Source organism: Ranitomeya variabilis, chromosome 3 (assembly GCF_051348905.1).
Source record: "Ranitomeya variabilis isolate aRanVar5 chromosome 3, aRanVar5.hap1, whole genome shotgun sequence".
NCBI classification, from domain to species: domain Eukaryota; kingdom Metazoa; phylum Chordata; class Amphibia; order Anura; family Dendrobatidae; genus Ranitomeya; species Ranitomeya variabilis.
In genome coordinates, this window is record NC_135234.1 from 703,459,687 (window position 1) to 703,484,747 (window position 25,061).

General features: G+C 41.5%; 1 protein-coding gene across 6 annotated transcripts in view; it reads right to left on the minus strand.

Moving 5' to 3' along the window:
* Positions 1–508: 508 nt before the first annotated feature.
* NBEA (neurobeachin) overlaps positions 509–25,061 on the minus strand; it is an 838,139-nt gene continuing 813,586 nt past the window's right edge. For all 6 annotated transcript variants that reach the window (XM_077298228.1, XM_077298226.1, XM_077298223.1 and 3 more), the window contains 4 exons: positions 11,928–12,029; positions 4,532–4,728; positions 3,459–3,610; positions 509–758 (listed from right to left, as the gene is read on the minus strand). In XM_077298228.1, coding sequence (XP_077154343.1) covers positions 668–758; positions 3,459–3,610; positions 4,532–4,728; positions 11,928–12,029 — 542 coding nt within the window. In that variant the 3' untranslated portion in view covers positions 509–667. The remainder of the gene's footprint in view (positions 759–3,458; positions 3,611–4,531; positions 4,729–11,927; positions 12,030–25,061) is intronic.

The following is a 25,061-nucleotide window of genomic DNA, read 5'->3' on the forward strand; positions in this document are numbered from 1 at the left end:
TTAATGCAAGCTGCATCTTTTTTTCCTTTTAGATTCATGGAGATACCCGATATCTCAGGTGTAAAGTATAAGCACGGTTTAGCTTCAAGATAAAACTAAGAAACTTTTTTTTTTTGTTCTTTATACAAGGTTTTACTTTTACAAAAGTATCCCTTTTAAAGTTAAAGATGTGCATCTGATGTACAAAGTATCAAACATATTTTTTCTTTTTATATTTATTTTTTTTGTATTTTATTTTTTTTTTCACAGCTTGAAAAGAGGCTGGAAATGGGATGTTAGATTCATGGACTAAACACCATAGCAGCTGGACACAATATTCTTCACTGGTGACCAAAAGTCTCTTTGTGATGTGTCCTACGAGCTTTTCATGAATAAATAAAAGTGAAGTCGTTTCCGAGACTCCTCCTAGTGCTCAGAATATACACGGTACGAGCTTTGCCTTTAGCAGCTGGTGTTCAGTTGTGAAAAGAAAAAAACAGACAAACAAAAAAAACAAACACACACAATGTAAAGTGGTTTGCTGACTACAATGTACAGCTATTGCTGGGTGTAATGGAATGTACAATGGAGCTCAATGCGGGCTTGCTTTTCCACCAGATCAGATGCCTCCTAACCTCAGCGCTTGTGCTCTCAGCGTGAAACTTGGCATTCAGCACTTCAGTCAACTTCAGTATCTGTTCTGATGTTCGTAATGCCATCGATTAAAATCTATATTAAAAGCTACAATGCTACCAGAAGCCATGCCAGTGATCAAGGTCCTACAAGACAATGAGAAAAGCAAGGGTTAGAAAGAATAGAAAGTGATTTAAAAAGAACATGTAAGGGATAATAGATTTACAGTGCCATGAAAAAGTGTTCATACCCCATGAACGTTACCACATTTTTTTCACGTTATACCCACAAATTTAAATTTTATTTACTGGGATTTCATGTGATACATCAACACAAAGCAGCAAGTATTTGTGAAGTATAAAGGAAATGATACAGGTTTTCTTTTTTAAATATTTAAAAAATATAAATCTGAAAATTGTGAAGTGCATTTGTATTCAGCCCCCTTTAGTCAATACTTTGTAGGACCACCTTTCGCTGCAATTACTGCTGCAAGTCTTTGGGGCTATGTCTCTACCAGCTCTGCACATCTAGAAGCTGAAATTGCTTCTCATTCTATTTTGCACACTCGCTCTAGCTCAGTGAGACTGGATGGAGGCGTCTGTGAACAGCAATTTTCAAGTCTTGTCACAGATTCTCAACAGGATTTAGGTCTGGACCGTGACTGGGCCATTCACATACATGAATATGCTTTTATCTAAACCATCCATTGTAGCTTTGGCAGTATGTTTAGGGTCGTTGTCCTACTGGAAGGAGAACCTACACCCCAGTCTCAACCCTTCTGCAGCCTCTAACAGGATTTCCTTGAGAATTTTCCTGTATTTAGTTCCATCCATCTTTCCATCAACTTTGACCAGCTTCACTCTCGCTGCTAAAAAGCATCCCCACAGTATGATACTGCCACCGCCATGTCGGACGGTAAGGATGGTGTTTCCAGGATCATGTGTAGTGTTAGTTTTCCGCTACACATAGTGTTTGGCATTTAGCCCGAAAAGTTCTACTTTGGTCTCATCTATTCCACATGCTACCTGTGAACATTACATGGCTTTTGGCAAACTGTCATCAGGAATTCTGATGGCTTGCTTTTAAAAACGCCTTTCTTCATGCCACTCTTCCATAAAGGTAAGATATGTAAAGCATACAACTAATCGTAGTCCTGTGGACAGATTCTACCACCAGAGCTGTGGGTGTCTGCAGTTCCTCCAGAGTGACCAAGGGCGTATTGGCTGCTTCTCTAATTAGTGCTCTCCTTGCTTAATGTCAGTTTAGGTGGATGGCCATGTCTTGAAGGGTTTGCAATTGTGCCATACTCCTTCCATTTTTGGATGATGGATTGAACACTGCTCCATGAGATATTCAGAACTTGGGATTTTTTATTTTTTTATAACCAAACCCTGCTTTACTCTTCTCTAAAACTATCCCTGACCTGTCTTGTGTGTTAAGGTACCGTCACACTCAGCGACGCTGCAGCGATATAGACAACGAGCCGATCGCTGCAGCGTCGCTGTTTAGGTCGCTGAGGAGCTGTCACACAGACAGCTCTCTCCAGCGACCAACGATCAGGGGAGCGACTTCGGCATCGTTGAAACTGTCTTCAACGATGCCGAAGTCCCCCTGCAGCACCCGGGTAACCAGGGTAAACATCGGGTTACTAAGTGCAGGGCCGCGCTTATTAACCCGATATTTACCCTGGTTACCAATGTAAAAGTAAAAAAAAAACACTACATACTCACCTTCTGATGTCTGTCACGTCCCCCGGCGTCCGTGCTGCTGCTCAGAGCTTCCTTCACTGAATGTGTCAGGGCCGGCAGAGCACAGCGGTGACGTCACCGCTGTGCTCGGCTTTACGGCCGGCACTGACACATTCAGTGCAGGAAGCTCTGAGCAGCAGCGCGGACGCCGGGGGACGTGACAGACATCAGAAGGTGAGTATGTAGTGTTTTTTTTTTTACTTTTACATTGGTAACCAGGGTAAGTATCGGGTTACTAAGCGCGGCCCTGCGCTTAGTAACCCGATATTTACCCTGGTTACCATTGTAAAACATTGCTGGCATCGTTGCTTTTGCTGTCAACACGACGATACACACCGACCTAATGAGGAAATAAGGTGCTGGCCTTCTAGCTCCGACCAACGATATCACAGCGGGATCCAGATCGCTGCTGCGTGTCAAACACAACGATATCGCTATCCAGGACGCTGCAACGTCACGGATCGTTGTCGTTCTCGTTGGAAAGTTGTTCAGTGTGAAGGTACCTTTAGTTGGTTTTCAAGATTCTGTCTGATCCCTAATGTTCGCAAACAAACCTCTGATGCCTTCACAGAACAGCAGTACATACACTGAGAATAAATTACACATAGGCGGACTCAGTTTACTAATTATGTGTCTTCAGGATTTTATTTAGGAGTATCGAACTAAAGGAAGCTGAATACAAATGCACTTCAAAATTTTCAGATTTATATTTTTAAAATAACTAGAAAACCATGTATTATTTCCTTTACACTTCACACATACTTGCTACTTTGTGTAGGTTTATCACATAAAATCCCAATAAAATACATTTACGGTTGTGGTTGTAACGTGAAGCAAATGTGTAAAAGTTCAAGGGGTATGAATTCTTCAAGGCACAAAACATGTTCCTCATGGAGCACAATATGGATATGTACATCATATTTAATTTTATGCCTGTAGCAAAGAGATCCTGAAAACTCACAACTATTAATATAGAAATTTGTCAGACAATGAACCTAGAAATGACATATGTACACTAAGTTGTCATCATCATATACATCATAACAACAGAAGACGGCAGATTGAGCTCCCATGTTGTATTGTGGGCCGCACACTCACCTCTGATCATGGGACAAATCCATGGCTCTGATCCCGGCATCGCAGCCAGGGTAAATATAGAGCTGCTTAAAATCACAAGCCTGCCAGACTTCTACAACTCCATTATCTCCGCCCGTCACAAGATTCTGCCCATCGCTGCTCAGGAGGATGGCCTGGACAAACAGAACATAGCGCCCATTCAGCATGAAGACTCAAAGTAACAAAAACGGAATTGTCAGATTAGAAAACGCCATATTGGCACTCACCCCGCCAGGTCTTTATTACCGAGCATTATAATACTGCCTCTATCCGGTCACTGTATACCTATATCAACTCATCATTCATCATATCCAGTTGTTTGAACTTACAAAATGTATTTTTTACCTAAAATGTCTCACTCTGGAGGAGCAGAATCAGCTGTTTTACAATACACTTAATAATGCTTTCCCCCCACCCTACACAGGAGCAGTAGGAAAAATGAAAACTTGCGGTCAGGCTTCCCTGTGATCCGCTAGCAAAAGAAAAGGTCTAAAGAGGACAAACCCTCTAAAAGTAATCTGTCACTATTTGTTGTCACCTAAACTGTCAGCATCATAATGTAGAGACAGAGACCTTGATTCCAGCAATGTTTCAATTACTGAGCTGCTTGCTGTAATTTTGATAAAATCATAGGAGATTATCACTAAAAAACTAGTAAACCTGCTGCCATGTCATTCTCAGTATTCATGATCCCTGCATAACTCCGCCTCCACATCTGATTGGCAGCTTTCTGTGTACACTGTGCAGAGGCAGAAAGCCACCAATCAGTGGTGTGGGCGGAGTTATACAGGGCTCAACATTCAGAGAACTGCTAGATCCGCAGCAGAGAAAGAAAGGGATTTTATCGAAACCTTAGCAAGCAGCCCAGTAAGTTATAAATCACTGGAATCAGGGTCTCTGCCCCTACATCATGCTGCTCTCAGATGGGGAAGAAAAAACCTGGAGACAATATATCACAGATAACTTATAAACATTACATTTTACTCAATTGATTCATAATTTTATGCATGTTTCCATGAGAAATACATGACCTCACATACAAATATACCCCTTACCCTGGTTGAGTCGGTGATCTCCATTTGGCCCAAAAGTTTGCCATTTATACTGAAGTTGCAAAATCTCCCTCGGTCGTAGTATATAATACAATGTCCTTCACTGGATACCGAAATCAAGCGAGGGTACAAGCAGTTTTCTGGTCCTTCTAGTGCTCTGAGCAGATCCCCTGTGATTGTATGGACCAAGCATGGGCCTTCTACAAGATACAAAAATAAATGAATAGAATTCAAAAGGACATGTTAGTACACAAAAATAGTATTTTTAACATGAAAAATTCCTACCGTAATTGTATTTATGTATTGTCAACTAGCATGAACAGGAACATTGGATTATTGGATAAATTGACAGTCAAATATAAAAAAAAAAATTAGGCAGAAATCTAATATAATTTAGAAAATGAAATGTGATTGGCTGCTGTGGCCATTTGCGCCAGTAATCCTTTTTACTTTTGTATATATGATACTCCATGTAGAGCGCCCCCTTATGAAAATGACCAGACAGGAAATAGCAGTCTATAATGAATTTGATTAAATATTCACTAACCCTTTAACTAATTCCTGAACTCTGACAATAAGCACAACCCATTATATGAGGCCCCTCCAGATCAATATTTTGTCACCTCGTTCTTAGAATTAATTATCCTTAGATTGGATGGCGGCAGGTGCTTCCCCGATTCTGTGTTTTCCTATGCCAACAAGTACAATGACTGGTGGAAAAAGCGCACATATGCTTAGATGTAAACATCAATACAAACACACTGGAAACTGACACCGCGCACAATCAAATCCTCAATTATTCAAAGCAAATTGTGTGATATTGAGGCAGGGTCAGCGGGCTGTGCGGGCCCATGTCGTACACACATTTACTACACGTCTCTCCCCAGCACTCCTCATTTACTGCTGAAAGTGAGAACACAGATGTAAAGAAGCTGCCGCCTTCTGGGTGATTGCTCCTTTTGTTATTTCAATGAAACATGGATTATTCACTGCTGGCTGCACAGAAATTAGAGTAATTTGGCCTTTGCAAAAGTCACAAAAAGGCCTTTAATATAGGGTATAGTACCTCTCACGTTTACATTGTTTTCGACTAGGGAGAGGCTAAAATCACAATATTGAGCCGGTTCCCTGCTGTACTTCAATATAAAGTGGCCAACTATTCTAAACAAAAATTATACATGAACAAATATGAATTATGTATTATACTTCAAGTGATATAAATATATGTATATATTACATAGAATAATATATATATATATATATATATATATATATATACACACACACACACACACACAGTACATACACACACACAAACACCTTTCAGACAGATTATTTTGATAAAAACTGAAAGCATTTCTCATTAAATGATGGCACAGCTAGGGTTATAAGAGATGGCACTGGTAGGCTTTTGAGTAAATGTTGTCATGGCTAAGCTAGTGATAGGATATCTAGGTAATGAGCAAGTGACAGCATAGCTAGGCTAGTGAGTAAGAGACAGCATAGCTAGGCTAATGAGTAAGTGACAGCATAGCTAGGCTAGTGAGTAAGAGACAGCATAGCTAGGCTAATGAGTAAGTGACAGCATAGCTAGGCTAATGAGTAAGTGACAGCATAGCTAAGCTAGTGAGTAAGAGACAGCATAGCTAGGCTAATGAGTAAGAGACAGCATAGCTAGGCTAATGAGTAAGTGACAGCATAGCTAGGCTAGTGAGCAAGTGACAGCATAGCAAGGCTAGTGAGTAAGAGACAGCATAGCTAGGCTAATGTGTAAGTGACAGCATAGCTAGGCTAGTGAGTAAGAGACAGCATAGCTAGGCTAATGAGTAAGTGACAGCATAGCTAGGCTAGTGAGTAGGAGACAGCATAGCTAGGCTAATGAGTAAGTGACAGCATAGCTAGGCTAGTGAGTAAGAGACAGCATAGCTAGGCTAATGAGTAAGTGACAGCATAGCTAAGCTAGTTAATAAGTGACAGTATAGCTAGGTTTATGAGTAAGTGACAGCATAGCTAGGCTACTGAGTAAGAGACAGCATAGCTAGGCTAATGAGTAAGTGACAGCATAGCTAGGCTGGTGAGTAAGAGACAGCATAGCTAGGCTAATGAGTAAGTGACAACATAATGAGGCTAGTGAGTGACAGCATAGCCAGGCTAGTGAATAAGTGACAGTATAGCTAGGCTAATGAGTGACAGCATAGCTAGGCTAGTGAGTAAGTGACAGCATAGCTAGGCTAGTAAGTAAGGGAGAGCATAGCTAGGCTAATGCATAAGTGACAGCATAACTAGGCTAGTGAGTATGAGACAGGATAGCTAGGTTAGTGAGTAAGAGACAGCAAATCTAGGCTAGTGAGTAAGTGACAGCATAGCTAGGCTAGTTAGTGTGAGACAGGATAGTTAGTCTAGTGAGTAAGTGAGAGCATAGCTAGGCTAGTGAGTAGATGCTTGTATAATGCCATCATTTACTATTTGTGAAAGTCTAACGGTGAGAATTCCCAAGAAACTCAGTGGTACGGGTTGCATGTCCCTTCATAGTAATTGAGAGCGCTGCTGTGCAGGAAACGAGATAAAAGGCTTTCAGTCCTTTTAATCAAATGGATTAGTACCCATTATAGGCTATATTACGGTGCTATGATATAACATGTTTGACTGAAAAGGGGTATTCCCATCTAATCAGTGTATGTTGGTTGTCTTTCATTCATCACTGGCAAGAAAGTAACCCTTGTAGTTTTTCGGTATTGCCTAATCATGTTCTTGGTACAACAATGACATGGGCAACAATATTTAAAGGGTAAGTAATAAAAAATGGCGAGAATTGATTTTCTGAACCTGGTCCAGTGGCCATGTCAGTAATCTATGGCTGTCGGATGGGAACCACGAAAACCGCCTCCTATCTATCTGCCAGCAGCTGTGGCTCTTCTTCTGATCAGCCGGCCTGTCGTGGAATCACAACATAGATGTTGAAGGACGCTGTCAGGTAAGAGATGATTCTCAGGACGCCCATTCAGTGGTTACAGATTTCGGACGTGGCCGCTGCATTGAGTCCTGTGAATCGATTCTCACCATCACTAGTAACTAATGTGGAAAAACTTCTGCCAACAGTTTTGTTTTGTGGGGATCTAGGGTTCAAGACCCTATCTACTGTAAGTACTCTGCCCCATGGTTTAAGCGATCGGCAGAGTATTTTACTCTTCGATTCAGAGATCGATTTGTTTTACAACTTTACCAATGCAGAATCCGAACATGTCCACATAACATACCAAAAATATTAGTTACAAGATATACTGTCAGATATAGAAGATATAAAGCAACAATGTTAGCTTTACCTTACCCCCTTGGTACCCTCAGAACCTACATCAGGTCCGGTAAGGTTTATGGAGACCTGCATTTCTAAAAGGAATACATTTGATTAACCCATTATCTACCAATGTCTATTTTTTGGGACGCCTAATCTTTAGCTTCTAGCAACTAAGATTTTATAATTAGGTCCATTTTTTTGTGTTGTTTTTGTAAAATGAATGTTTACAACATAGGAAATCATGTCATTGTCATTTTTAATTGAATATTGGGACGCCCTTTTCTGAAAAATCCGTACTTGAAAATTTTTTGCAAATAATGTTTTTGATTCATTAGGACCCAAATCATTAAAAAAAAAAAAAAAAAAAAAAAGAAAATTGCTAATTTGGCAAGTAATGGGTTAAGCAACACAACCTTTTCTATGCTCATACTGTAGCTGTGGATGCCAATGTTGGCTGAACCCATCACCAGAAGCGGTCAATCATCAAATGACAGGTTATATCTGATGAGATAAGGAGAGGGAATGTTGAATTAGAGCATCGGATCCTATTTGATCCTATTTGGTTCGGTCATTGGACCGCTGCGACTGAGCGTCATATAATGTCAGACACATGAACACCAACACACATGAGAAAATCCATGTAATGGCAGCAGTTTATCACATATAAAATGATCGTCAGTCCTTTTACAGGATAGAGTCTTCATTGTGAAATATATAAAACCTCTGAACCGCAAACAATCCTACTCCATTGCGAAGGAAAGAAAATAGGTGGCACTCACCATTCCTTAAAATCCAGTCTTTATTGAGAAATGTTAAAACAGCCTCGGCCGGGGGTCAGAACAAGTGGAATGAATGGACGACGGCTGTTTCGCGCTCCTGAGCGTCCGTTCATTCCACTAGTTCTGACCCCCTGCCGAGGCTGTTTTAACATTTGTCAATAAAGACAGGATTTTAAGGAATGGTGAGTGCCACCTATTTTCTTTCCTTCGCATGGACTAGTTACATGTTTTTTTCCATTGGGTTGGCACCCAAAGAGTTCTGGTATATGTGCCTGCAGTAAGGTGGTCCCCGAGGTTGGACTTTCAGGCTCTGGTTCAATAGCGGTGCGGATTCTTTTCCTATTGTATGGACTATCCAAACAATCCTACAACTGGTCAACGTTACCTAGTGCTGGAGAACAAAATCTTCATTGTTCCCGATCTACATCTATAATTACACCCCCATTAGGCTTATGAGATGATGTACATTAGCTTCACGATGAACATTAGCTTCACACTTTAGCCGATGGTGGGAATGAAGGGAGAAGAGAGTAATAGATAATATGAATGTAAAGAAATCTGGTAATAAAGTAGCATAAAAGCCAGGATAAGAACTTCACTCCTACACAAAAGTATTAGAGCAAATCGCAATGATTAAAAGTAGAGAATAAATGGGTATAAAACAAGACAGAATGGGAAGCGGTTTAGTTTTTAGAGGGGTGGTGTCAAGATGCCAAAAATATTTCAACTGGTAAGTCCATATAAAACCATATAAAGGGTAAATAAAGCTGCTAAACCAGTCAGCGGGGCGCAGCGTGCACGCGCACTTAAGTACAGGGTGATCAGATTTGTCAGTAACATTGGGTTTATACATGTCAACAAGCTGCAGGAACGAGAGGAAGAATAGATGTTGGCAAAGCTTATATCAGAATGAGCGAGCGTATAACAAATCTATTGAGAAACGCATGTTAACATGGCCATTATCAGGCGTGTACTGCTGTACAGGAGGTGGATCCTGATCAAAGTAACCGGCAGCTTAGGTATAAAGTGCAATCGAGAGATTTCCTAAAACGCTTCTGACATCTGTCCTCTTATTTAGAAAAACACGCTAAGTGAAACCATAAACCAAAGCCTTCTCAAGAGAAAATCCAATCAAAGGATCGTAAAATGTTCACTGGTGTCAGATGGGGACAAAATAACTTGTAAGCTAATCATCTGGGAAAATTCATGTAAATCCAGCAGTCCCTTTAATAGAGTTCGCCATTTATGGTGGATGAATTCAGCAAAATGTGATTCCCTCACTGGTGCCGAATGTGAAAATGTACTAGCCTCAAATGTGAGGGTGCGGCAAGTTGACTGAGCGATGGGCATGCACAATGGGTGGTCCGAATTCTAAATTATATTCTTAAACATCTTAAACCTTAAGCCCCTAACATAGTTTAGACAGCCGTCTGCTGGACGATGGTTTGGCTGACACCTATCTCCCTCAAGTCTCCCACACACAGGAGCGCTTGGGCTGGCCGAGTGCTCCTATGGTTTCCACGAAAGACCCGCGACCAGACATCTCAGAGAACAGAGAGAATAGGCCAGATCCTACTGTCCCCTAAGATAATTTATTGGCCCCCCACATTAGCCTATCAGTAGATGTTAGTCAACAATTTTTTCATGTCGAACTGAACAGAACATGTAATAGTGGCTACAGGGCGGAAACCATCCTTCCCCCCCAACTATTTTTTTCTTATTTCAGCTCTCTGTTGTGGTGATACTAGCAATCAAAGTTTTGGCATCTAAAGAGTTAAGTCTTGTTAAGTCCAAGTGGGTGTAATCATAGAAAGGGAAGATTGAGCCTCCAGTGAAAAATATCTGATACACCTACTTGGCTTAAGAAAAGTTAACTCATTAGGTGCCAAATTCTTTGATTACTAAAATCTCTGTAGATCGTTTTTTCCTGGCGTGCAGAGTCATTGATGTTAAGGTGTAAAACAATGAACATTTTTCTTTATATATATATAACTGAAGACCACACTGTTACAGTACAAGAATCCCTACTACCCGTTTTGTCTGACCTCTCTGCTCCTGACCTCGGCTTTGAATTCTGAACCGAACCCATGCTGCTGCCCCCCCTGACCCCGGACTGTCTGACTACGCGTCTGTCTCGCCCTTCCTATACCTCGCATACCTGTCCTGACCTGTGGGTCAGCTGCTGCAGTCCCGGGGACTGCCCTGGAGTGCTACCTGACGTCTACCAGCAGCCCAGCCTATCCTCACCATCAGAGGCGCTAGTCAATACCCGGTAGACACTTAGTCACGCCTCTCCAGGGAAAGCCCGGCCCGTGGCGCAGTGGGTCCACACCCATCAGCATTACACTCTGTCTCTACATTATGCTGCTCTCAGATTAGGTGGCAAAAACCTGGTGACCAATTTCCTTTAAAAAGTCAAAATGACTGGGAAATAATGATCATAATTCAAAAACTTTTCATCACACAGCACCCAATGTAAAACTGATTGTCAGAGACCTATGTCACACTAGGTCATCTAGATTATTTCTTCTATCATGGCGGTTCTATCCTGCACTCAATTACTCTTCCGTGATACTGCGGGTTGTACAAACAACATACTACACTACATCATACCGCATCTTTATTTTTTTAAATTGTTGTTTCAAAAAATTGAAACTAAATCAGAAAATAAAAAACAGCATCTAACAGAGCAAGAACTATTTTCTATGTCTAATATAAAGGTTTGGCTCCATTCAAATCCATCAGTGTTGGCCATTTACATAGTTCTGCTGGAACATAGAAGCAAAATGATGAAAATAGCATCATTGCCCTAGATGATCAATACCAACTATAAGGGCTTGTGCACACGCTGCGGATTCCATTGCGGAATTTTCCGCAGCGGATTTGATAAATCTGCAGTACAAAACAGCTGCGGTTTTTACTGCGGATTTATCGTGGTTTCTAGTGCAGTTTCTTCTGCGGGTTTTCACCTGCAGATTTCTATTGGAGCAGGTGTAAACCCGCAACGGAATCCGCACAAAGAATTGACATGCTGCGGAATATAAACCGTTGCGTTCCCGCGCGTTTTTTTCCGCAGCATGTGCACTGCGGATTTAGTTTCCCATAGGTTTACATTGTACTGTAAACTCATGGGAAACCTCTGCGGACCCGCAGCTGCGGAAACGCTGGGGTTCCGCAGCAAAATCCGCAGCGTGTGCACATACCCTAAAACTGTCAGTGATTTTGTTATGGGACAAAACAGCGCAGTATGCTACAGCGTAGGTCTGAACAGAGGCTAAAGAATAAGAATATAATGGAGGAAAAAACAAGACAACAATGTGCTCACCTTTAGCTCCGCTGATGACAAGACCCAGTTCTGCACACACGGACACGCAGACAACTTCGTGGTCGTGGCCGGTTAGCACAGCCCTTGGAGCTGGGTAGTCACCTGAAATATGTGAAAAACATGTAAAAATGTAAATCTCAAATGAAACAAAGGTTTTCCTCTTTAGTGTACACGGAAACCCCCAGTAATGGCGACCTGTGTGATCATACACGGGACAGTAACTGCTATGCACTTCCCTTATGTCTGATGAAATAGGGAGAACTATATGAGATGAGTAGCAGGCCTGTATCTCCATGTCTCTTCAGAATATTTGTAAGGTTTTGCTACACGGTTTAATTGGGCTTTTCTCTCAGCTTTTCAGATGATGGATGATGAAGCTATTAAATTAATTTTTTTTCCAAACTTGCAATAGCACAGTTAGTTGGTTGGTGCCTAGATTTAGCAAGAATGCCCTCACATTGCGGCAGAATTGCAGTTTTGCAAAAACGCCATTGTCCCACAGTGTATGAACACATGCCTAAGAGCTGATGTGCCTAGTAGTGTCTAAGGGTTTCACATGTAAAAACACAGCGGGAAAACAAACGCAGCTCACATTTATATAGAAAATGTAGTAATGTCGGGCGCACGTTGAGTCCAGAGGTACCTGATGAAGGAGATCGAACACCTCCGAAATGCGTTGTTACAGTCTTTCCTTTCAAAACCTCCTGGTCACATGGTTCTTTGGACTCCGCAGCGCCCAATATTACCACATTTTCTCCTCACTTTTCTCATCAAGATCTGTGCCTTGACCTTTATTAGGTACAGCTGGTGGGAATTGGAGGAACAGTCACGTCCCTTTTACCTTCCGAATTTCAAGGAGTATTGTGCTTGAAATTTACACAACCGGCCCTATTCTTTATTTTAAACATGGAGCGCCCCTGCTTCTTTTCTTTTAATTTTTAAATAGAAGACTCATGTAACTAATGATATATATAATCACCAAACAAAAGCATACAGCAGCACTCTGTAAGCGCTAACATGTAGGCAAACATTGAATATGTGACATTTGAACTGAACCCCTGCCATACAGAATTTACCAATAAAAATGAAGGTACTTAGCGCATCAATTGGCCAATTCAGGAGAGCCCACCAGTCGCGACAAGGCATACCTTTCTTAGATGAGATGCTAAACCTAAACTCATCGCTCTCAGAGCCTACAAATTTAAAGGGCAGGTAGGATCCAGCACTAAATAAAAAGGGCCTTAGACTGATATGAGAGTGTGCAGTCAGAAAAGGAGGCAGTCACAACCTCTACAAGAAACTGACCAGAACCTCAGAACAGAATAACGCCAGTGTGAATATAAATCTGGTGGTTTTGAAAACGATAGCAAAATAAGCAAACAAAAACTCAGTACAAATAAACCATACTATTATACCATAGTCTTGTCTTGTGGAATATAAGTGGGTTATATAAAGAATGGGGAACACCACATAACATGTGCTGCACCCAAACCAAAGCCCTTTCCTTCCTATATCTGGATGAGAACATTGTACTATACATCACATAATAATTGCACATTACAACACGACATCTTCTGACCCGTCAGCATTTCTGTCCCATTTTATGCCGTGGTACTAAGGCTTCATAATGTAAGCACACACAAGAGATCCTGCTTACATGCATTACTGGTAATGTCAGTCACAGAAGGCTGCACCTCCGCCACCTCGGAGTGTCACCAGATATCATGTAAGGAGGTCAATGTCTAGTTCTCTTCTGTAACATCAGTACAGCAGCTCCGAAAAAGCTTTGTATCCTCAGATCACGGAGGAAAGACAATGGGAAAAATTGTAAATGGAGGACAAACGCTTCATCCTTGCAAGGGACAGATGCCAAGCACTGCAGCGATCATTCAAAACTCAGAAGCGCATACTGTCACATCCTAAATGATAGATGTAGCAGAGGGCTAAAGGCTAAGGAACAAAAAGGGCTTCAGGTGATGAGATGCTACTGGGAATAAGCCGTATTGCTCCAGGCTTAACGAATTCAGCAGAAGTCTGGTCAGCCAGCTATCTGGAGGGTGACCCGGGGACAGTACCATGCCGAACACAATCATTTGGGAAGAAATTACTTATGTTCTATGTGCTGGAGAGTCAGGACAAAAACCCCAGCATAGATGCATATATGTCCCAAGTTCTCATGCATGCACATGAGAAAATTTCCATGGTTTTAGGCAAAATAAGTATTTGATACACTACCGATTTTGCAAGTTTTCCCATCTACAAAAAATAGAGAGGTCTGTAATTTTTATCGTAGGTACAATTCAACTGTGAGAGACAGAATCTAAACATAAAATCCAGAAAATCACACTGTATGATTTTTAAACAATTAAATTGCATTTTATTGCATGAAATAAGTATTTGATCACCTATCAACCAGCAGGAATTCTGGCTCTCACAGACCTGTTCGTTTTCTTTAAGAAGCCCCGCTACTCTAAACTCATTACCCATATTAATTGCACTTGTTTGAACTTGTTACCTGTATAAAAGACACCTGTCTGCATACTCAATCAATCACACTCCAACCTCTCCACCATGGCCAAGACCAAAGAGCTGTCTAAGGACATCAGGGACAAAATTCTAGACCTGCACAAGGCTGAGATGGGCTATAGGACAATAGGCAATGAGTTTGGTGAGAAGGCAACAACTGTTGGCGCAATTATTAGAAAATGGAAGATGACTATCGATCTTCCTCAGTCTGGGGCTCCATGCAAGATCTCGTAAGGGGTAAGGATGATTCTGAGAAAGGTCAGGATTCAGCACAGAACTATATGGGAGGTCCTGGTCCATCACCTGAAGAGAGCTGGGACCACAGTCTCAATCATTAACGTTAGTAACACACTACGCCGTCATGGATTAAAATCCTGCAGGGCACGCAAGGTCCCCTGCTCACACCAGCTTATGACTAAACCCATTTGAACTTCGCCAATGACCATCTGGATAAACCAGAGGAGGCATGGGAGAATGTCATGTGCTCAGATGAGACCAAAGTAGAACTTTTTGGTATCAACTCCATTTTTGGTATCAACTCTAGCAAATCATTTTATTTTGTTTTAAGAAAGTCTCCAGGAAAATCTAAGAAAGGGTCTGATGGGCTGATCATGGTTCCGTCATGCACCACCCACTAGGAACGCACTAGGAATTGTACTGTGGTTCACTTTAAGAAATCCTGATTTTTATACAGATGCTTAATGGAATTTTAATGCCTTAATCAAATGAAGCCATAAAGTGCAAGTAACAAAGAAAAAGAAGTTTACTACTGAGGAGTATTTTGTAAGTTAAAAATATTGCTTGAAGGTGCGAAATGATCATTGGTATAACCGGCGAAATCAGGGGTGGAGATAAAAGGGGTTGTCTGGTCAAAAATCGGTGGAGGTCTGATATATGGCATCCAGATCGCTGAGCTGCCATCAACTCCAGCGGTGGTGGCCGGATCTGATTGTAGCAAGTGATCGATGGAGCTGTCGGGCGATGGACCCCACTGGTCTGATATTGATGACGTATTCTATTTATATTATATCATGAGGATAGGATGCCAATATCAACCATGTGACGCCGAGTACTAACCCTAACCAAGCCTGTATGGAGGACCCCATTTGAACATTTTGTAAAAAAAATATATAGAAAATTATGTCTTTACACCATTTTATGGCAAGACCTGAAAATCTCATTTTAACCCATTATGATGCAGCTAATGGCGAGAACTTATTTAATAAGTGCTATAAAAAAAGACGACAGTACAGGGCCATGTCTATACAGTACTCTGCATCAAATCAGCCCTTAATTCAATAGGGGACAGTTTTTTTAATTTTTTTATTTTATTTTTCATTCATCTTTGACTCCTCTGATCTGAAAACGAACCATCATATCCAAAATGGCAGACAGCAGACAATAATCCTATTTCACTGTACGGCTTAGGATTTATATTGAACATGTGTGCCGGGAGATACGGGATCCCCATCTAACAGGGGTGAAAATGTCCCTTAATGCACACGGAGGAGCCGGAGCCCACATCTTCGGTGAGTATCCTGTTGGAAGCAAAGTAATGAGAAATGTCAGGTGAAGTCCCAAGATCAATGAAATTTCAGGCACTGGGGACATAACATGAATAGCATTGATCCTTTTAAAGAACACCAGTCAGGAGCTGAACGTAATATATTGCACAGAAAGGCTCGAGAGGATAAGCAGGCGAGTCCGACAGACCTACCTGACAAAAAATTCAATCAGCCTGTAGCACGAGCTGCCTGAGCTCCTCTGCCGGCGTTCAACAGGGAGACCGCTTCCAATTAAACTGTGCAAATTAATTTTTATCACTTTCAAATTAGTTTCTGGATTTGTGAAAGCTTGTTTTTCAGTGAAGGCTTTTGTTCCCGCTCTCCCTTCTGCTCTGTCATGGCATCATCTGCCGGTGATGTGTCGGCTGAGTTATTAGCTTTGTGCTACATCGCCATGCTCTTTCACAATTTCAGATTAAGGTTCTTTCCGCTTTTACATTGGACATTAAATACATAGAAAATGTCTAGAACAATGGAAGGATATGGGAAGTTATGGATAATAAGTGCGGGTCGTGGGGGGGTCCAAATCCACCTAATCAGAACTCGGTGCACATTAAAATTGGATAAAAAATTGTATTAATCTAGAAAAACAAACTGGATGCTCATTTGTCCAATCGCTACTTCTTCCTACCCTTGCTCCCTTATACATGCACGCTCAGCTCAGGTGAACATGCATGTGTATTTAAATGGTTATTCCCATATCCAAGATTATTCCAATATGTAGTAGGTGTAATAATATTATTAGTAGATACCTCTAATTAGAAATGTAATACAGTTCTTCTGATTTGCTAATTCACTTACATCATGTGCAGGGCATTGCAGTAGTTAAAGGGAACCTGTCACCCCAAAAATCATATATGAGATAAGGCCACCGGCATCAGGGGCTTATCTACAGCATTCTGTAATGCTGTAGATAAGCCCCGATGTAACCTGAAAGATAAGAAAAACAAGTTATATTATACTCACCCAGGGGTGGTCCGGTCCGGGGCCTCCCATCTTCTTACGATGACGTCCTCTTCTGGTCTTCTTGCCGTGGCTCCGGCGCAGGCATACTGATCTGTCCTGTTGAGGGCAGAGCAAAGTACTGCAGTGAGCAGGTGCTGGGCCTCTCTGACTGCCTGCGCACTGCAGTACTTTGCTGTGCCCTCAACAGGACAGATCAGTACGCCTGCGCCGGAGCCACGGCAAGAAGACCAGAAGAGGACATCATCGTAAGAAGATGGGAGGCCCCGGACCGGACCGCGGCTCCCATTGGACCAAACCGCAGCGGGACCGCCTCTGGGTGAGTATAATCTAACCTCTTTTTCTCATCTTTCAGGATATATCGGGGGCGTCTCTACAGCATTACAGAATGCTGTAGATAAGCCCCTGATGCCGGTGGCCTTAGTTTATGGGCGAATTTTGGGGGATGACAGATTCCCTTTAAGTATTCATGGCTACAACCGATCATATAATGACAGTTAGGGGTCGTAACCATGGATACCTAAGCTACTTCAATGTCCTGCACATGGGGTAAGTGCCATAGCGAATCAGAAGAACTATACATTTCTAATTGGAGGTATTTGCTAATATTATTATTAGGCTGGAGTCACACACAATGTATAAACAATCTGTCCGATTTTGTCTGCTGAGAATCGCACAAATGTTCTCCGTATGGTGATCGGTATCTCATCCGTGTGCAATGCCCGGATGCTTTTTTTTCTCATCCGTATGGTGAGATTTTCTCACACACTTGCAAAATGAGCAAATAATGGCTGAGCCTTTCCTGTCACCTGCCTGAGAAATTCTCGCAAGTCACACTGATGGTCCCTGTGGTGTGCTAAATTTTCTCGGCCCCATAGACTTGCCTTGGCGTTTCTCAGCTGAGATACGTGGACAATCACAGCATGCTACGATTTCACTCACATGCGTAATACGGACGAGAAAAAAAAGGATGATGAGAGCTGCCCCATAGATTAACATTGGTCCGAGTTCTATGCGATTTTTTATCGCATAGCACTCATCCGTATTACAGACTAGTGTGACTCCGGCCTTAAACCTACTATATACTGGGATATGATCTTGGAGATGGGAATACCCCATTATTCGGGAGACCGGAGTAAGGGTACCGTCACACAGTGCCATTTTCATCGCTACGACGGCACGATTCGTGACGTTGCAGCGTCGTATAATTATCGCTCCAGCGTCGTATACTGCGGTCACACGTTGCAATACACGGCGCTGGAGCGATAATTTCATGACGTATTTGCGATGTAGAAGCCATTGGTTACTGTGCGCACATCGTATACAACCTGTGTCACACGATGCAATCATGCCGCCACAGCGGGACACTAGACGACGAAAGAAAGTTTCAAACGATCTGCTACGACGTACGATTCTCAGCGGGGATCCGGATCGCAGTAGCGTGTCAGACACAACGATATCGTAACGATATCGCTAGAACGTCACGAATCGTGCCGTCGTAGCGATCAAAATTGCACTGTGTGACGGTACCCTAAGTCATTGTCATATATTTCTAGCAGCAACTTATCTCCTGGAGAAACAAACAGATCCGTGTCCAATCAGGAGCTCTCCATACGAATGAGATGTCTTATTGAAATGGTCTTCCTAGCTCCCTGTACAGTATATTATGTATTACAAAAGAAGTTTGTGCTCCAGAGCTGCTCCTCCTACTGCAATGGTGGATAGAAAGTTGTAACCATACACAGTTATTTTGGCTGCAGTCCTTCGCTCACCCACTTCCATACTAACAAACAGGCATCTGTCTCTACCCCCTCCTGTCTGATCTGATTTCCTTCCCTTTTCCTCTGTCAGCCTTGTGAGAGTATTGACGTTCCAATGCTTTTAGTGCTCACATGAATGAGTCCACAAGGTGAATGCGCTCCTGCACGGAGGTAGAAACCATCCTCCCATAGTCCTCATGCAGAACCTCCTTGGTATCCGGCACGTTTTATGAAGCAGGACGTCATACACTCACGTTCTCTTGTGCATCAAATTATTGCATCTTCAGGAATCGTTAAAATCTAAGAATTATACAGTGTTGTCTAACCATCGTGACTTACCATAACCATATTAGAGAAGCCGACCATGGAAAATATAGACACAGTTTGTTTTTCCCCCCAAACTTGAATAATGCACCTTTCTTTTGGTATACCATATGCATCTACTATGTATATATTTTTACGTTTTTTTCCTAAATGCATGTACTTAAGGCTAAAACTAATTTCTGTCATTTGTTTTAATTGAAAATATTATATTTTTTGCAGTCTATAGCCTTTATGTTGCTGGTTGCAGAATGAGTTATCTAAGAATTGGTCAGTGAGCTCGTTCTGATGGGAATTTGTAATTCTTTAACCTGTTCTGTTTCTGCACTCTTCTCAGCAGAAGATCACAGACTACAACAAAGTTTAAGTGAACTCTGTGGTCAAAGATCAGCTGAGAGGAGTTCGGAAATAGACAGGTAAAAGAATTACAAACTCTCCCATCAGAATGAGCTTACTGATAGATACTCAGTTAACTAATTCAGCAAACAATAAAAATTACGGTAGATTGGTGTGCACCACATCGCTCTATTCATTGTCTATGGGAGTGACTGTGATGGCTGGGCACAGTGCGGAGATTGGCGATCTTCGTATGTTCACTGGCAAAGATGCTGAATGGAGCAGTAGGGTGAATGCCCAACTGGCCCCTGCAGCCAGCGATGAGCGGGGACACAAGTCTCCAGTTATGGTGATGGGTGGAGGTTGAGTGCCATCCCCGATCTAACAATTATCACCTTAGACGTGGTTGGGGGATGTCTATTTTGAAGCCTGGAAGACCACTATAAATATTCGAGTGATACGGTCTGCAGCATATAACAGGCAATCCGCTTAATAATATGGACACATAGTGCACAGTGTACATAGCCATATTCCCGTGAAGGGCAGATCCACTGACGGGAGGCAGTAGTAATCCGCACGACTCAGAGATTAGCTCAGGATTTACAAGTGCTGAATGGTTATTCCATGCACTGGCTGAAGGCTGGAGACCTCTCCCCTGGAGATCCATACAAGATGACTTAGGTTGACTTAAATGTCAATGTGTATTGATCTCAGCATTACTTATAGAGACAAGCGAAAGTTCAATATTCTGTTACAAAACAATTTATCTTCATAGACTGTTACCACAATCTCAATGTGTCAGTCTCCACAAAAAGTAATTGTTGTAGGACTATCCAACAATCATTACGGCCACAGAATCATTACGGTAAATGGAAAACATAATAGTGCTATGAATGTAGGCCATAGTAAGCCTTATACAATAAACCAAAGGAGCTTCACAAACAGAATAGAAATGCAGATTACCAAAATGTAATGTATGCAATATAACATTAGAGGGGGGTACTCCCATCACAGTCCAGCTCTGCTGTACTGCACCTTCCAACACACTGCCTGTCAAGGGATGCATCACACTTATGTCTGCTGTGCTCAAAGCAACTTTTGAGCACAAAAGAAGTGTGATCACTGACATCTCCATACAAGAAGTGTGGGGGTTAGCGGGGCAGTACAGCAGAGGCGACAGTGCTATGAGAGGAGGAGATCTGATAGAAGGGTCTGTAATGTGACACAGCTAAACTCTGCTGTGCTACTCCTTCCCCCCACAGGGACCTTATCTGAGAGGTGGGAGTCATATGTGCTCTAATTGCTCACCGTCTAATCATGCAGGAGGTTAGAACTGCATTATTACATCTCATACACTGAGAAACATTTTTTTCTGTTTCCTGCTTTTGATTGGGAAACTCACACAGTGAGAAGTATTACACACCCCAGTGAAAAATATCTGATAACACCCACTTGGCTTATCAAAAGTTAACTCATTAGGTGACAAATACTTTGCAAATATCTCCACAACGAAGGCAAAATAAAAAAAAAACAAAAGGTGTTTTATGCCGCTCTGCAGCAGCAATTACATTGTGTGTTCAGTTCAATAGGAAAAAATTGGTAAAATATCCTCTTTAAATACAGACTAATCAATCTACAATGATGACATCCCAAAACATAATGGTAAACCTCCCCTCCGAGGGCCATGTCATTTTGCAGGTTTCCCCCATTAAACTGTTATAGGTATGGTGCTGATGTTTTAAGACAAAAGATGGATTGCAAAAAGCAGAAATTCTGGATCTATTAAAGTGATCATACAGTAATTCGAGATCACAAGAATATTGCTACAATCAGAAGATGCCATCTATAGCAGACGGGGAAGCTCCACTACCTGATCAATAAAACGACTGTGAATGCTGTTCAGAGAACAAGAGTTTACTAAATGACAAAAAGGAATCACTAGTACAATTATTTTTTTTCGTCTAAAATTGGAGAAAACTGTATATACTTGTATTCGCTAAAGGTGCCCCATACCTTCCATGGCTGTTGGCCGGACACACTTTAGTGCTACTTGAGGCGGACACTCAGACGTAGGAGACTGCATCTGGGTGTCCGCCTCCAGTAGGTGTACACGCTCGAAAATCATGCACGACAGAGTGTATGCTCCCTCTGTCAGCACCATTATAGGCTATGGCCCCATCGGGTCATACGTCTGCATCCCATTTCTTGGGGGGTTTGGATGTAAGCCTCGCCGGAGCTTCACCCGGACACCCGTTCAGTGGTGTCAAAATGCAATGTGAAAGCACGCTAAATGGTTCTTTATAGGTAATTATACCACTGAGTCCTCTTGAAAGTACCACCAAGGAGAGGAAGCTACCCTACAAGTCAGTGTCCGACCCCTATACAAGACTTGTAACATGACCAGTGCTACAGCCAAGCCAGAAACTCATTTACTGACAGCTGATTTGGGGTGTATGCTCCTCATTAGTGTAAAGAGTCTGACTGGCTGGGTATGACACCGTTGAAGAAATGTAAGAGGAAGTACTGGTTCTCCTTAATGCCTTGCTTCCGCAGCCAATTTCCATTTTTTTATTTTGTTTATAAGATGGGAAATAAATTCAACTGGGGAAAAAATGCAATTCCAACATTATTTTCCTTTTTTACAGTATTCATTTTATGGTAAAAATGGACTTAGAAATATGATTCTCCAGGTCAGTATAATTATGGAGATACCAAACTATCAAAGATTTTCTATTTTAATTAGATGTTAAAAAAATGTCTATTTGTAAAGAAAATAAATTTGAGTTTGGGGTTACACCATTTTCCAAGACCTGTTTTTATTTTTCCATTGATGGAGCTGTCTGAGGGCTTGTTTTTTTTTGCTGAAGGTTTCTTTGATACAATACAAAGTGATCACACTGTTTTATTCTTTTTAGGGAGGCATGGTGACCAAAAACACGATTATGGAGTTTCAATTTTAATATTATATTTTGATACACCAGACTGTTAAGGGCGTGGTGATATCAAATATGCTTTTTTATAACACTTTATTTTTAATGGGGTGAGAAGAGGGAGTGATTCAAACTTTGATTTTATATATTTACATTTTTAGTTTTTAATTTCTAACTTTATTCTGTAGTCCCCTTAGGGGACCTGAACCTGCAATCATCTGATCACAGTATTACAGTGTATAGTGAAAATTGCAGTCACCTATGAAGTCTGCAGCTGAGCTTCACGGGGGATCCAAGAATGAAACGGCTGGACCCTTCAGTAGACCCCTGGCAAACCATTGGGAACACATAGACTGGCCACACGGGGCCAATAGAAATCAGTGCAATGTCCACGGCTCCAAATAAAAGCACTTCCCAAACTTTCATCACATCCAGCGCTGCCCTCTCCTGCTTAAGGAACAGCTCCTATGCTTAAAGTCACACAGCGAAAAATCTGTCATACAAGCCGGAGAAGGCAGCACTGGGCGGGGAATAGAGCTGGGGAGAGCAGAAGTTTGGGAAGTGCTACCATGTGCCATAAGCACTTTGGCCTTGTTTGCATATCAACTTGAATGCACATTTCTCAGCGACAGGGTAACGGACTAACTAGCCGGAGATATGGTTGGAATTGTCTTTGCAAAAGCTACAGGTGCATATAAATAGTTTGACCAATGAAATCATACTGAAAAATTCCCTTTAAGGAAAACCAATACTTCTCCCATGTTGGAGAAAACAGTTGCAGTGCCTAATACTAGATACCTCTCGTGTGTGGAGGACAAGTGGTCCACATGAGGTATAACACATATGACGGCCTTGCTTTATCAATAAAATATTAGATGTAAAGCTCCGACTGGCATTCCTATATACATTGTTATACTGATTTCTGCCTTAAAGAATCACTCAAGAACAATGATTTATGCTCTGCCATTTATATGTGCATTTTAACCCCTTAGTGACGGAGCCAAATTTTTGAAATCTGACCAGTGTCACTTTATGTGCTAATAACTCTGCAACGCTTCAACAAATCCCATTGATTTTGAGAGTGTTTTTTCGAGACACATTATACTTTATGATAATAGTAAATTTAGGTCAATATGTTTTGTGTTTATTTATAAAAAATATCAAAAATTTGAGAAAAATATTAAAAAATTAGCAATTTTCAAAATTTGAATGATTATCCCTTTAATCCAGATGGTCATACCACAGCAAGCCATTAATAAATAACATTTCCCACATGTCTGCTTTACATCAGCACCATTTGTAAAATGTTATTTTATTTTGGTAGCATTTTAGGAGGTTTAAAAATGTAGCAGCAATTTTTCATTTTTTCAAGAAAATTTACAAAATTTATTTTTTTAGAGACATCCATGTTTGAAGTGACTTTAGGGGTCCTATATATTGGGAAACCCCCCAAAGTTATACCATTTTTAAATCCGCACCCCCTGACCTATTGAAAACTGCAGTCAGGTAGTTTATTAACTCCTCAGGTGCTTTACAGGAATTAATGCAAAGTGGCATGACAGAAATGAAAATGTGTATTTTTATCACCTAAATGTCTCTAACTTCTGAACAGATTACTACAGCCGGCAGACTATTAGGTTGGTATTTGGTCGTGAATTGCCATGGCAAACATCAGGACCACAAAATCATGATCTGAGGGCACCAATTTGGATAAAGAGGAAGCCCCCACACTCTGTTAACCATTTATAATGATGTAGTCACTATTGACAGCAGCATCTAAGGGGTTAAACAGATATGGATGGTGCAAACACTGATCGTGGCTGATACAGCAAGTTGTCAGCTATAGTGTACAGCCGACAGATGCTGGATTGTCACCTGTATGGGGAGGCTATTCTCTTATATGTCAGGTCAGTTAAAAGACGTATTGGCTGTCACTAAGGGGTTAAGCGATCCGCGGTGAGGATGTTATGAACATACAACATACTTAAAACACCTGTCACTTGCTAATTGGATGCACACGAGCTAAAACAGATAATTAGTTGTCTTAGATGTCATGAAACGAAATAGAAAAACCTGGAACAACATCACAAGTCAGGCACCTAGCCTAGTTAATTATAATAACCTCACAGCTTTTCATGCCTCCATCGTCTACATTGCGTCTCCTCCATGCACCTCTAGATGACAGGACTGAACCCCAATCCTTCGCCGAGTGGATCAGCAGCAGCTTTTATCCTCATACTCGTCCTAATGATGATAACTAATTGGATTTAACCTACATTGTGAAACCAGCTTTCCTTTATTTTCAGCTAACAAGCCCTAATTTGCTTGAAGAAATGCTGGGTAATAAAGATGAGGTGCAGGCTACGAGGAGTTTCATGTATGGCCAACTATTAAACAGGGATACTAGAGTTCACTGGTTTGTCTGCTATTTTAAAGGGATAGTCCATTTAAGAAAATTATTTTCCTGTGAGAAAGACCCCCAAACAATAGGCTTATCACAGGTCATCCTTCTATGGGACCTGCGACAATCAGGTATAAGCTCTGCAATCCAGCAACCAGCATTCAAAGTCCCTGCAGCTCCCCCACAGGAGAAGTTAGGAATTACACTAAGTCCTCCAAAGTGAGAGAATATGCTTTGCAGTTGCTCTCCACTTTAAATACTAAAGACCTTAATAGGGGATCCCCCGTCTATTCACAGAATTCTCTAATGGGTTATTTTATAAAGCAACAACC